Genomic DNA, 13,399 nt, shown 5'->3' with positions numbered 1-13,399 from the left:
TGTGAGGATTTTTTTTTTTTTTTTTTTATGTTTGCCTTTGGATTGAAATGATTGGAAAATATATGTATGAAAATCTTACTATCACAATTGTCGGTTTCCATCAGCGAGAAAAAAATACTCTTAACACAACTCACACCTGCAGGATCATCTTGAGACATCCCATAATAGGGCTTTTGCTGACTCGAATCAGCATGGGAACGCATGTGCTCAATTTTCACCCGATTGTCGGTATGTGTGCACATGTGTTAGAGCAAAAACAAAAGCATTTGACAGCACCCTGGTCCCAAAGGTCAAAGTTGACTTTGGATGCCATGAGATGGTGGCAATGCACTATATTTTATTTTTTTTTTAGACAGGGCTTTGGCCTCAGCGCAAATAATGGGTGAGTTTTTCAGCAAACAATTGCAGATTGGTTGCACCAAAATCATCTGTAAATATGAATTTTAAATATAAAAAACGTGAATGGTGAACTTCGAAGCGGGGATTCACTCTTAATAGATTATTGGTATGCATGTACCTCACCCTAAAATGATAAGATTTTGCATAACCTCCACTAACAACCCAGACCAAACTAGCCCAAATTTTTTTGCTCCAAGCGAGTTTCAGATATGCTGCCGCTTGAATAAAATGAAAAGAATGGAGCAAATGATTCGGATTGAGATAAAAAAAAAAAAACACACAGTACAGAATGTCTCAACTGGAGACATCTAAGGTGTCTAGTCCAACATCTTATTGAGCCATTAATTGATTTGTTAGCTGGTTAATGAGGTCAGTGAGTGAAATTTGGACTTGTTTTTTTTTTTTTTTCCTCATGCTATCTACCTCTTTTTCATCTTTGTGTCTCAGAGTGTCAGCAGTAAAGCTTTCTGTAGGCTCGAGCTGCAGCTGCAGATGGCTTTTAAATGTGTGTCTGTGTGTGTGTGTGTGTGCGTGTCGCAGGGCGTCGGGCAGCTCCGGGCCACATCAGCTCAGGCTCCACTGGTCCTGTTTGTGTGCATACATGTGTGTGTATTTGTTTTTTCCAGAGTGCGTATGTGTCGCCCTGTCTCTTTCTTCCTCTTTATGCCTGTGTTCATTTGTGCGGGTGTGTGGGTTTTGTGTGTGTGTGTGTGTGTGTGGGTGTGTGTGTTTTGCACGCTCCTCCGTGGCCCCAGAGAGCGTCTCATACAATATTCAAGCCTAGTGTGCGTCTCGCTCGTGTATTTGTGTGCATCCTTTACACGGGAGCATCCCTCCCTTGTGCTAAGCTATGCTATGTTGTGCTATGCTGCCACGACCCCCCCCCCTCCTCCGCACACACACACGCAAGCACACCAGCGACGCTTTCAGTGACTTTGTCCTCGGTTGTCCCCTTCCAGATGCCCACCTCGTCGTTAAGCGGGTGTTAGTCGTCTGGCCACGGTTGGTTAATCCTCAGTTAGTATTCCATCCTGTCCTCACGTGACGCATCTTTGAAATGTCACTTCTCGTTTTACGGACAATCGGAGGTTCCGGGGTGCTGCGCAACTGGATTTGGAAACCAGTTCTGCGCCATCAAAAATCCTGGAAATTGTGATAAAGACGATAATTTATACAGGCGGTAACAGTAACATGTAAAAATAATTAATCAGAGTCTTTTGTGTGTGTGTGGGTGCGTGTAAAAAAAAAGTGTGTCAACACAAAAAAGGAAATGTTGGGTAAAATGGGTTAATGTATTTTTTGAATGATAAATGCACTGTTATTTCAACGGTATTGAACAATTAAATGTCAGTTACGGACTCACTTTAACCCGACTCATCTGTTCATTAAAAAAATAATAATAAAAAATGCCGTCTTAATTTGAACTCAGTCACTACGTTTATATTCGGTACGTTTTGGGTAGCTGTGGAAGAGGGTCTCACCCTTGCTTTGTGAAATTAATGCCTCTTCGTACCTTTAATGACAAACCAACGCCCGTAGATGCTGTCATTTGCATCACTTTGGATTTGAGATCAGCACTGCTTTTAAGTTGAAGATGAAGATTCGGGAGTGAATCTTGCCTTGTTATGTTGATTATGAGTGAGTGAAATGCCAACACGTTGGAAGTTGGACACGTTTGGGCATCTGACACAAAGAATGTACAATGTTGGTATGGTATGAACACAGCGCTGTATGGGTTGAGGTAGGTGCTAGCAAGTGTGTGTTGCAATTGGAAGAAAAGATGGAATGAATGACGAAGGACATGTATAAAAGCCGCACAAGCTCCAGAGTGGGTCAGCGTCCATTCATTTCCGTGAGGATAGATTATTTGAAATTTGAGACTTACAAGCATGGTAATTGCACCAATTAAATCTTGCAAATCAAGGTAAAACTCAACCCTAAAACCGCAAAAGTTGTCCAAATTCCAAATGTTTCTGAAAATAATCTAATAAACCTATCCAGGCCTGTATAGAAACGCTTCCAGCTCTGAAGCCATAAGGTCCTCATCCTCAAAATAATAAATAAATAATTACAAATTGACAGGAAGTGCAGTGCCTCGGAGCTTAACATCGATAAAGCTTAAGCGAAAGTGGAGATGAGACGTTACATTCGCCGGGCAGCTGTCATTGGAAGCTTTTTTTTTCTTCTTCTTCTTCTTCTTCCCAGCAGTCACTGTGTCACCCAGGCCCTGCCCGGCCCGGCCCGACCCGGTTGGGACGGCGTGACTTAATTATACGATTTACATTTGGCTTAATCTGCGGCCAGAGGACGCCGGCGAGGATAATTGGCCGGTCACCAAATGCACTCGCTCGCGTTCTCGCTCAGTGCCTCCGTGAGCCTCTCTGCGAGTGCTTTTGACTATAAATTATGAAGTGTGGATGTAGTCACGCAGGCTGCCACACACACACGCACACACACACAAATGCACTCGGCTTAGTGCGGGTCATAGTGCATACGACCATTTCACTGTATGCTTAGAAGCACTTTAGCGTGCGTGCGTGTGTGTGTGTGTGTGTGTGTGTGTGTGTGTCAGTATTCGTCACACGGCTTGACATTCCTTCACTCCAGTGAGAGGTAGCATATATGCGCACACTGCCTCTAAACGCAGTGCGTGTGTGTGTGCGTGTGCGTGTGTGGGCGGCCTGCCTCCGCTGCCACAACGTGTTAATCCGCTCGGTTGCAGATCCCAATCAGGGCGAGGGAAGGAGGAGAAAAGAGCGGCGGAAGGCAAGGCGAGCGAGCACAATGCAAAAAGGCCTCCGATGAATAGACGAGCGAGGAGAAAGGAAGGGAGGCAGATGGATGGACAGAGGAAGGAAGTGAAGGTGGAAGGCGGGTGGGTGGGGCTAGCAGGGGGCGTTAAGAACAATTAATCGAAATTAAATCGATGTTTCATTAGATAACTATAACATTTTCATTAACAATTTGTTTATAAAATATTGACCTACTTGTTAGTGTCCTTAGCTTTCCGTGCAGATGCTTTAAAAGTGACCGTTTATTAACAATATAAACAAATTTTAATAGTAATTGAAATCAGACGTTCACAAAAAAATAACTTTTTTTTTTTTTTTTTTTTTTTGCTGTATCACCCAGCCCTATTCTCTGCAACTGCAAAAGTGTTGCGCAAACGACCGTTTTTGTGTTGTGTGTGCGCAAACATTCCACTGCCCGACATCCATTCACTCTCCTCAAAGATGCACGCGTCCGTCACAAGCTCTCATTGTGGCATTGTGCTGTTTGTGCTCATTTTATGCATCTTCCAGGACACACACACGTGTGTACAGTTGGTGTTCTCTATGACGGACAGAACACATAACCGTTGTATGTTCGTGAGTCCGCGTGGCTGTCCCTCAAATGTGTGTCATGTGATTTACGTTTTCCTCTTTTTAATAATAATTCTTGTCTTCATATTTGATTTTTAAAATAAGTTGCACCTGAGTTAAACAGCCTCTCACGGGATCTTCGAATGGAACCGAGGCAATAACAAATGCCATTATTACTGTTTTTAGAATGTAGAAATTCATTATTCCTGATCTTCAGTTCTGTCCTAGAAAGAAGGCAATTTATAGATGTTGCACATTTTTAAATTTTTTTTTAAAAGAGTAAGCTGTTGTGTATAATACTAAAGCCATTGGTGATTTTATAGCAGAACTCAAGACTGGAAAACAAGCGATTGATGTAATTTCCTGTAAAGAAAAGATTTAGGTTGTTACAAATTTTTGAGATTTCCTCCTAGAAAGTTGGCGTGTTTTTTTTTTTTTTTTTTTTTGTGTGCGCCATTTTACAGTTTCACTAATTGATTTCCAAAGCGTGAGATTTCCCAGCCAGTCACGGTGCCTTCCGTCGGTCCGCCCGGCCACAAAGCTCCTTAGCTTAGCGGCAAATCGGGTTGAGCCGGAATCCTCCGCATTGACGCCGCAGTTTTCACACCAATCAGCAGCTGCGTTGATGAGGTGCCAGTCGGTGTTGGCTTGCCCGAGTTCGGGTCCAAAGCGTCAGTGTCAGCTAACATCAGCGCTCTTTGGATAAAAGAACCTTCTGCTTGGTGTCATTGAGAAGCTTTCTTTCTTTATTCCGAGCTTCCGAGTGCAGATTGAGTTGTCCATCCAAGGTTACTCCAGGTCGGATTTGTGTTTTTTTTCTCCTCCTTGAGGCCAAAAATGTTTTCCATTTCCTGCTCGGGTTCCAGCGTAGGAGTGAAGCAGCTCAAGTCCGGCAGCACACGAGGATGTGTTTAGTGGTTATTTTATTTTTTGAAGCGATGTTAAACAGCACAGTCAAAGGTTCTGGATTTAAATCTGGACTCGGGTCTTGGATGTGTGGAGTCAGCATTTTTGTATATCATCCCACATTCTAAACGCATGCGTGACTCGATTTTGTGCAGTATGAATGCTTATGATTGCTTGTCCAGACGTGGCCTTGAGCCAACATTTTTTTTTTCAACATTTCAACTTTCTGCATAATGCACATTTTCAATAAATTGTACTTTCAGAATAGATTTTTTTTTTAACATACCAACAGAACATACATATATACATATTTTTAAATATATTCAATAAATGCCTCAAGTGTTTGAGAGCAGGGACATCGACTTGCTTTTCCACAATTATGAAGCCTTATTTTATATGCTTTGCAACTTTTTTTTAATCATTCAAATTTGCGAGTGTTTTTTCAATGCTCTTCTCTTCTGAAGAAGTCTTTATTTTCACGTTACCCCAACTTTAAATTTAATTTACATCTAAGGAGTCATTTCAAGTTGAATATACCTGTACTTTATATTCAAAATTGACATGAAGAAAAATATTTGAAACAAATAATTTCGATGTAGGAAAGTTGGCCACTGAAGAAGACAATGTATCTTTAAAAAATAAATAAATAAATAAATAATTCTTTTGATGACACGCGTGTGTGTGTATGTATGCAAATGTGCCCCTCCCTCAGACGTTGCGAAAGAAATCCTTTAACGGCTGCAACAGCCCCGAGCCCGACGGCGACGACTCCATCGATCAAAGCCCGCTAAACGACGACAAGTACCGCAACAAGACGGACGACCTGGACACCATCTTCAAGCGCTACGGCGTGAGTACCCTCGCACCTGTGTCACCGTCTCTAACCCCTCTCCCCCTCCTCTTCCTCCTCTTCCTCTTCTTCTATCCACCTCTTCTTCCTATCCTTCTTCTATTTGGGCTACCAAGGCTCTGAACAAGAAAGAGCACCGGGACTCTGAGAGCCCGGACCCCGAGGAGCCCTTCTCGCTCACGCCGCGCACTGAGGAGAAGTACAAAAAAATTGACGAGGAGTTTGATAAAATGATGCGCAACTATAGGCTGTCAGTGAGTACCGCCACGCCTCCTCTGTGTATCCCGCCCTTTTGACCCCGCCCCCCCCTCCCCCTCGCTCCCTCCCACCTTCCCTTTCGCCTTCTCGGGCTGCTGATGGCGGCGGCTGACTTCTACTCACAGAGCACTCGCATTCACCATCCTCACAACTCCTCTATCCTCGTCCACGTAACCCTCACCTATGGAAAGCCATTTGAGCGTTTATTTATTACATATTCTGCGTATGCGGCGTGACGGCCGTGTCCTCGTACGGGTGTAATTCAGTGTGGAGGTTGGGTTCCTACTCCCAACATCTGGGTCTTACTAATGTTGCACTGGTAACACTACTAGTTGTTTTACTTGTCAGGAGTAATAGTGTACTAGTACATTGACCTTAACAATGATATCAAGGATGCACTAGTAGAGCTACTAGCCCACGAGTATTTTTGCTTTACCAGTAACTTGTGTGAGTGAAATTCCGATAGCCGACTAATTGTCCATTTGGTTCTAAATTGTAAAAAAAAAGCAATGTAATGAATGAAATAATTATTTTTTTGAGTCACTGAAATTAAAAGAGTAAGCAGATGAATGAATCTTTGACTTATTTTGTAGCGAGTTAAAAAAGAAAATAATTAAAATCCGTCAAGTAACATCTACTTGTCTTAATAGTTCCCAATTGCCGACTAATAGTTTGCCGCAGTTCTTGTTAGTTGTCCAACCATTTGTGCTAACGTTTTCCTACTAGTTTTATTTGATATCCTTGATGTCTAGCTCAAAGTCCATGCACTAGTGCGCACTTTGTCCTCACTAGTAGGGCAACTTTGGCATACTAGTCGAACAACTACTAGTGAGTCAAAACTATGAGTCTATGTCACTAATAGTACTGTTAGTGATTTTTTTTAACTCTACTGGTTGACATCTTCAGACATCAGCTTCACCCATAATACTAGTAACACACAGCTATTAAGTAGTGCATCGTTTTGCCAGGCTGTTATCATTTACTTGTCCTACTAGTATGCCAAACGTGTCTTACTTGTGTGCCCTCTTTGGTTGGCAAACCTACTTGTGGGCATTTTGATGTTTAGAGTAAGGTCTAGAAGGCTACTAGTGCATCTTTGACATACAGCTTCAGGTTCATGTAATACTACTATACTAGGTCCGCACTTGTAACACAATTCAGCGCCCCAATAGAAGCACTGTTCCTTGCCAGTAATGTTGTTTCCTCTCCTGTCTTCTACTACTTAATGTTTTTTTTTTTGGGGCAATCGAGCATGGCCACTGCATGTTACTGAAGAGCCAAAACTGTGCACTAGTTGACAATTGTGCTACTACTAGTAATACTTGTGAAGTGCTAGATGTTAAATAGTAGTCAGTTGTGGTACTAGTAGCGCAGTTGTGAAAGTTTTGCGTCGCTAGTACCATGCCGTTATCCTCCTCGTATGCCGAAGTTGTCCTTGAACCAAATAAACGCTCAAATGGCTTTCCATGCTCACCAGCACATCGGCTAATGCTAATGGTGTGTGTGTGAGACGGAGACCTCCCCCAAGGCAGGACAGGCACTCTTGGGAATTGCAGTGGCTGGAACCTCAAATGTGACGGAACAAAGTTTGCTTTTAGATTTGCTTACATTCCTGTAATATTTGTTGCATTCAATAAGACTTTTCTTTGATGAAGTTGGTTAATTCAAATATGTAAATGTTAAAATACAACAATATCAGGGAAATATATAATTTCTTATTTGTCTTTTTCTCATCAAATATTTGCTTATTCAATCCTATTTCAACCAAAGTAAATAGGGTTAATTTATTTAATTTTTAAGTCATATCATTTAAATTTTTTTTTTTTTTTTTTTTGTATTTATTAATTTATTTTTTAAACATTTCTTTGGCTCAGCTTGCATGTCAGCCATGTTTGTGGAGTGTGTTGCCACATCCTTTGGGGGGCATGTGCACGAAGCTCAAGTCGCTGTAACAAATTGTGTTTATGAGCCTGTTTTTTTTTTGGGGGGGGGGGGTGATTTCCCCATGAATTTACTTTGCGTTTGGCTGCGCTTAGCGAGCGACACAGTTTCTTTTTTTTCTTTTTTACAACACTGACAATTAAGAGATATTTATGATCATGAAAGCTAAAGTCTTCCTGTTACTTTACAAAGTTTAATATAAGAACATTAAACCAAGATTACATTAGATTATATAGTATCATATAAGAAAGAGAAGTATTGTCAAACTTGTATTTATCCTAAGAAATATAAGGAAAATATGAGCACTCATGATCTCTTTTAAATTTATAATACAGATATACAAATATAAATATGTATGTAAATTATATATCTTTTAAACAAATTTAATATAGCAAAGTGAGTTATTACATTTAATAATTCATAAAAAATAAAAATGTAAAATTGTATTTCTTTGAAATTAATAAAATAAAAAACAAGAACATTATTTTATTTAATGTGTTAAGTAATTTATTCATTAATTGAAAAAAATTTCCAACAATATATAAATGTAGCTACTGACTTTTGGAAAAGAAATAAAATTAAAACAATGTCTTGACTAATGTAGCATATTGTATAGATACAATAAATAAAATAATGCATATATCTATAAATGTAGAATATAATATATCTATATATATATATATATATATATATATATATGTATATAAATATATATGTATATAAATAAAATAAATGAATAATAAAATTGGTTATAAATAAAAACATAAACACAAATACAAAATATATTTTTATATATTAAATAAAATTATGAATCAAATCATTCATTTAAAAAATACATATTCTTGGTTAGATATTAAAATATATATTCAAAATGAATAAAATAAAACATTTGTTTGAACTAACAAAAATAATAGATTTTAAATAAATAAAATAATTAAATAAATATATCATGAATTTGAAAGAGAAAATGAATAATCAAGGAATATGGTACAATTAATAAAATAGATATATTTTTGGAAATAATTGAAGCAAATTGTTTTATTTGTCATAAATTAACATTTAATGCATCAAACTCAGTGGAGAAACAAAGTTATATTTGAATAAATCCTGCAAATTCAAACTTAACTTCCTGCGGCATAGTCATAACAGTGAGGCAAATTGTCATGTGTGCTATAAAAATAATCATGCGACCTGAGTAAGGTACGCTGACGACATCCTGGGCTGCCACCGCGGTCGTCATAGCAACCACTGGCAAGGAAAACACACTTTTTTTTTTTAAATAACTCAATTTAATACCTCAAGTTCACGCCTTCCTCCTGTGAAGAGGTGATGCTATTCAGAGAGCTGGCGTGCAGTCACCATGGAAACGTCCCTGACTGGACACAGCGCTCCGGTCGTGAACCGCCTCCATCTCCGGCTCGGGTTCCGCTTTGCACCGCGATTGATGTCTTTTCCCCTGGCGCTCAATCACGCCATTAGCGTCACCTTAACGAGCGCCGTTCGATTTTACGAGCTGCCTAACTGCCGGGCTCGTGATTGGTCGTCGGGGGACGCGCACGGTCACCCTGAGCGCTTTTATGATCTTACGCCGGAGACCGAGAACACCGCACTATGAGTTTGGTCCTACCTCAAAGCGAGGAAAGTCACAGCTCCAATTCCACCACCAGTTCTGTTTCGGTACCTTTTACACAGGTACAATGAGATTGGAGGAATATTTTTGGAACCATTTACACTTGATGCTACTTTAAACTCTCGTGTATCACAGGGAATACATTCCAGAACCAGATAAAAATTTGCAATACAGATCCTTCGCAATCAAAAAGATTTTTGATCGGTTTATTGTATGGTAGTAGCAAATTTCACTCTACTTAAGAGAAAGCAGCATTATGAAAAATAGTGATCATGAATTCTTCTTCTTCAAAAAAGAGGTGTCAAGCCAGTTAAGTTTGCTGTCAAGCTAAACATAAAACAAAGTGAACTACACATGAATTCAAAATCCCTGTGAGGGTGTGAGATGAGTAGCAGCACAAAACAACACAGCTTTGTCTTCCGCTAGCATCAAGCTAACACATAACACAAATGCCATGACCGGCTAATGAATAGTTGTGGTGTTATAACATCACTTTTGGGAAGTGAAAAGATGAAGGTCCTACTCAGATGCAAAGTGTAGTATTTTTCACACCGGGTTTAACAGTAAAACTGACGGACTGTAATTTGAAACGGTATTTCCCTAGCGTAATGCTAACATATTATGTGAAATAGCATAATCAGGCTAACCAAAATTAGCATCGATGTTGCGTTCATTTTAAACTTTCAAACAACTGTAACACAAACAGAGCAGCAATACATAAACTACAACAATACTCACAAGCTGCATTTCTTCCTGTTCATCTTATGCGTGTTCTGGTACAACAGTATAAAAAAAAAAAAATTTTTTTAAATCAACCCCGTCCCGTTTCTGTTATTTTAATGATACCACCTATGAAGAGGGAATTTGCGGATCGCTCATTCACACCCGCATTCCACATCAGTACCTTTCACGCAGATCGGTGATGTGAAAAAGCTGTTAAAAAAATAACAATGAAACCTGAAAATGTTTTCTTTCAAACGAGGCAAAGTTTTCTTCCATCCCATGCGCCCTCGCCTTCCTCACTGTCAAAGTGGGTCCCAGGCTGTACAAGCCGAGCACAGAGCCCAGAACTCGGGCGCTTTGGCCCACTTTCTTTATATAGAAGTCCTGCTTTCACTGAGAAGTGGGTCACCTAGCATGACAACCCGAAATGGTCCTTGACATCCATTTTAAGTCCTCTTTATGGACTCAACCAGAACCATCAAAATCGTTATTTAAGAAACACTTCTAAACACTTCTAAAAGTGTCACTTGTCTCCATTGTATTCTGTCAATTAAAATAATTTGTTAGTTTTGTACCATTTCAAATGTATCAAATGTTTAAAATGTCAGTGTGGAGCGATGTAGCGTTAGCCGCGTGTCAGTTTCGTGGTGTAAATACTAGGATTTATGACTGAATGTAACTTTAGCGTTGAAATGTAGCATTATCGGTAGCTATGTAATCCACTGGTAACACTGTCGATGGTTGAATGTAGCGTTAGCATTGTGATGTAATGTTAGCTTGTAGCATTAGCAAAGAAGCTTGTATAAGGCATCACTCAGGCTGACATGTTTTGTTTGTTTTGGTGTGACTGTTTTCCCACATTCAGGCTTGTTTGCTTCGCTGATGCTAAGCTAATGAATCTAATTTGACCACCTATCTCTTACTGTGATGATTGGCATTGTAAATATAGACACTTTCTAAATCCCACCCTTCTCCTCTCTCTCTTTCTCCCCAGGCCGCCGTCCCGCAGCCAACCTTCTCCATGCCCGTCACCGTGCCAGTGTCCAATCCGAGCGTCCCGCCGCCGCAACCAGCCACCCTCCAGTTCAGCAACAACCCAGGCGGCGCGCTGGTCACCACCACCTCCTTCATCAACGCCGCCCTGTCGGACCCCCGCCTGCTTTCCCCGCAGCAACCCGCCCTGCAGAGGAACAGCGTCTCTCCGGGACTGCCGCAGAGACCCGCCAGTGCAGGTACGACGCTCCACTGCGTTTTTATGTTGACGGCTCAAGCATGATAAACCTTTTGAGGAAAATTTGGCCCCTGAAGCCAGTTTCACTGAACAAAAAGGAATTTTATAGCAATGTCAATCATGAGTAGCCCCACAGAAAAGTCTCAAGAAGCCATGCCTGAGAAGCCACGGCAAGGCAGCCATTTTGGTTTGAAGTGATAGTTTTTGGCTAATTTGGCTCACGGGCGGCCAGCCATGTTTTGAAATAATTCTGACCCTCAAACCTCAAAACCATTTTCGTGAACTTTATTTAGCGGATTCTTTCATAATTAGACCAACAAAAAAAGTCTCGAGAAGCTACGAACACTGTAGAGCATCATAATACGTGTCAAATGTTGCCCACTCGCCTGATCATCCTGGAAGGGGGATTCCCCCATCTGCGGTCCCTTCTCAAGGTTTCTCACTTTTCCCCAGATGGGTTTTGGAGTTTTTCCTTGACCTCCAGGGGATTAAGATCAGGGGATGTGAAGCCCTTTGAGACTTTCTGTGATTAAGCGCTATACAAATAAATTTGACTTGACTTGACTCAAGAAGCTATGCCTGAAAAGAAAGGAAGTCATCCGTTTTGGTTGGAAGTGGACATTTTGGGCTGAAGTGGCTTAGCTGCGTCCAACCGTATTTTAGAAACAACGTTGCCCCGAAAGCCAATTCCAAGCCCTGAAGTCAGTTCCACTTAGTAAAAGGAAATTTGTTTTGTCTGTCATGAGTAAAGTGTCAAGTCAAGAAAACATTCCGAAACGACTCCATTTTGGTTTGAACCGCACATGTCCAGCTAATTTCCAGGCCTCCAAACACATCCTAGCGATTCTGTCCAATTCCTTCCAAACTCGAAACACATTCGAGACGCGCACGTTATTTTGCGATTCACATTTTCCTCCTTTTGTCAAAAATGTGTGATTTTAATTCCCTTCAAAGTCGTTGTACTTATACGGAGTACTCCGCGTGGCGACTGCGGGGGTGCGAGGGCCCGTTCGTTACTGCTTTAATTTAAACTTTTGTAACTTCCACACACACACACACACACGCGCGCGCAAAGCTGACAGAAACGTCTTTTGATGCTCGCTGCTGACTGACGAGGTTCGTACGTGTGGAAACATCATCAAGCGAAGGCGCGCCAAAACAAAAGCCTCTTCAAAAACAACAGCCGGCTGTGAAGTGCCGCCCACGCCATTTGATTGACGGCTCCTCTTTGCGAGACGAACAACTTCTACCTCCCGAAACATGTTTGTTTACTCCTCCTTCGTCTTTTATAATATTTTACTCTTACGCGACCTCCTTAAAGACGTAACGCATTTTGCACTCGGCTTCCACTTCATTAGATAAACTATCAAATGCAAAATTCTGCTTGTGCAAAAATATTAATGCTCACTTTTGAGTTTTTTTTTTTGTTTTTTTTTTAAGCTACGAGATAGGGTCAAAATATGCGTCAGTCAAACAATTAAAGTGCAGTTTAAATGTTATTGTTTAATGAATTAGTTGACTTTTTGTCCATCTCATTTGTATTCAAAAAAATTTGTCAAGATTGGCGTACTCGCTTAACGATACCCCGGATTGCGAAATCAAAATAGATGATTTAAGTCTATTATGAATGACCGTTTGAGTTGTGCTCCTGTTTTGTGTCCTCGTCTGCAGGCGCACTCCTCAGTGGAGATCTGGGAAACTCCAACGGAGCGTGCCCAAGTCCAGTCCGTAAGTACACAGACACATTTTTATCCTGCTCGACGTCAAATCGCCAAATGATTCTTGTGGTTAACAAACAAGCAACGGCAGATGAATTTGCTGTGTGGCAACAGGCTTGCTTGGTTTGCAACACACACATACATACACGCACACACGCGCACACGCCCGCTCACACACCAATGCTGTTGACAGGCAACAGCTGAAGGTCACAGTCCAGAAGACAGAATGTGACGGGCGGACAACAGTTTGATTTGGATTAGAGGAAGTGAAAGTGATCTTTGAAACTGCTTTTATATGGACATCTTTTTCGATCACTTACTGCATTTATTTTTTTATCATTTATTTATTATTTTAAGGATTTTGTTCCTGTCGTCTCATAT

At 40.7% G+C, this 13,399-nt stretch overlaps 1 protein-coding gene across 7 annotated transcripts in view; it reads left to right on the top strand.

Annotated features, from left to right (window-relative positions):
* mef2d (myocyte enhancer factor 2d) overlaps nucleotides 1-13,399 on the top strand; it is a 67,649-nt gene that overhangs the window by 41,333 nt on the left and 12,917 nt on the right. For 4 of the 7 annotated variants that reach the window (XM_088306314.1, XM_088306311.1, XM_088306312.1 and 1 more), the window contains exons 4-6: nucleotides 5,380-5,517; nucleotides 11,064-11,301; nucleotides 12,972-13,028. In XM_088306314.1, the coding sequence (XP_088162440.1) occupies nucleotides 5,380-5,517; nucleotides 11,064-11,301; nucleotides 12,972-13,028 (433 nt within the window). Of the gene's footprint in view, nucleotides 1-5,379; nucleotides 5,518-5,633; nucleotides 5,772-11,063; nucleotides 11,302-12,971; nucleotides 13,029-13,399 lie in introns of all 7 variants that reach the window. The other 3 variants (XM_088306313.1, XM_088306310.1, XM_088306316.1) reach the window with 2 other exon arrangements.

This window comes from Idiotropiscis lumnitzeri, chromosome 10 (assembly GCF_059441095.1).
Source record: "Idiotropiscis lumnitzeri isolate Australia: NSW breed Sydney's pygmy pipehorse chromosome 10, RoL_Ilum_1.0, whole genome shotgun sequence".
Classification (NCBI taxonomy): domain Eukaryota; kingdom Metazoa; phylum Chordata; class Actinopteri; order Syngnathiformes; family Syngnathidae; genus Idiotropiscis; species Idiotropiscis lumnitzeri.
This window is presented reverse-complemented; position numbering and strand designations above follow the sequence as displayed.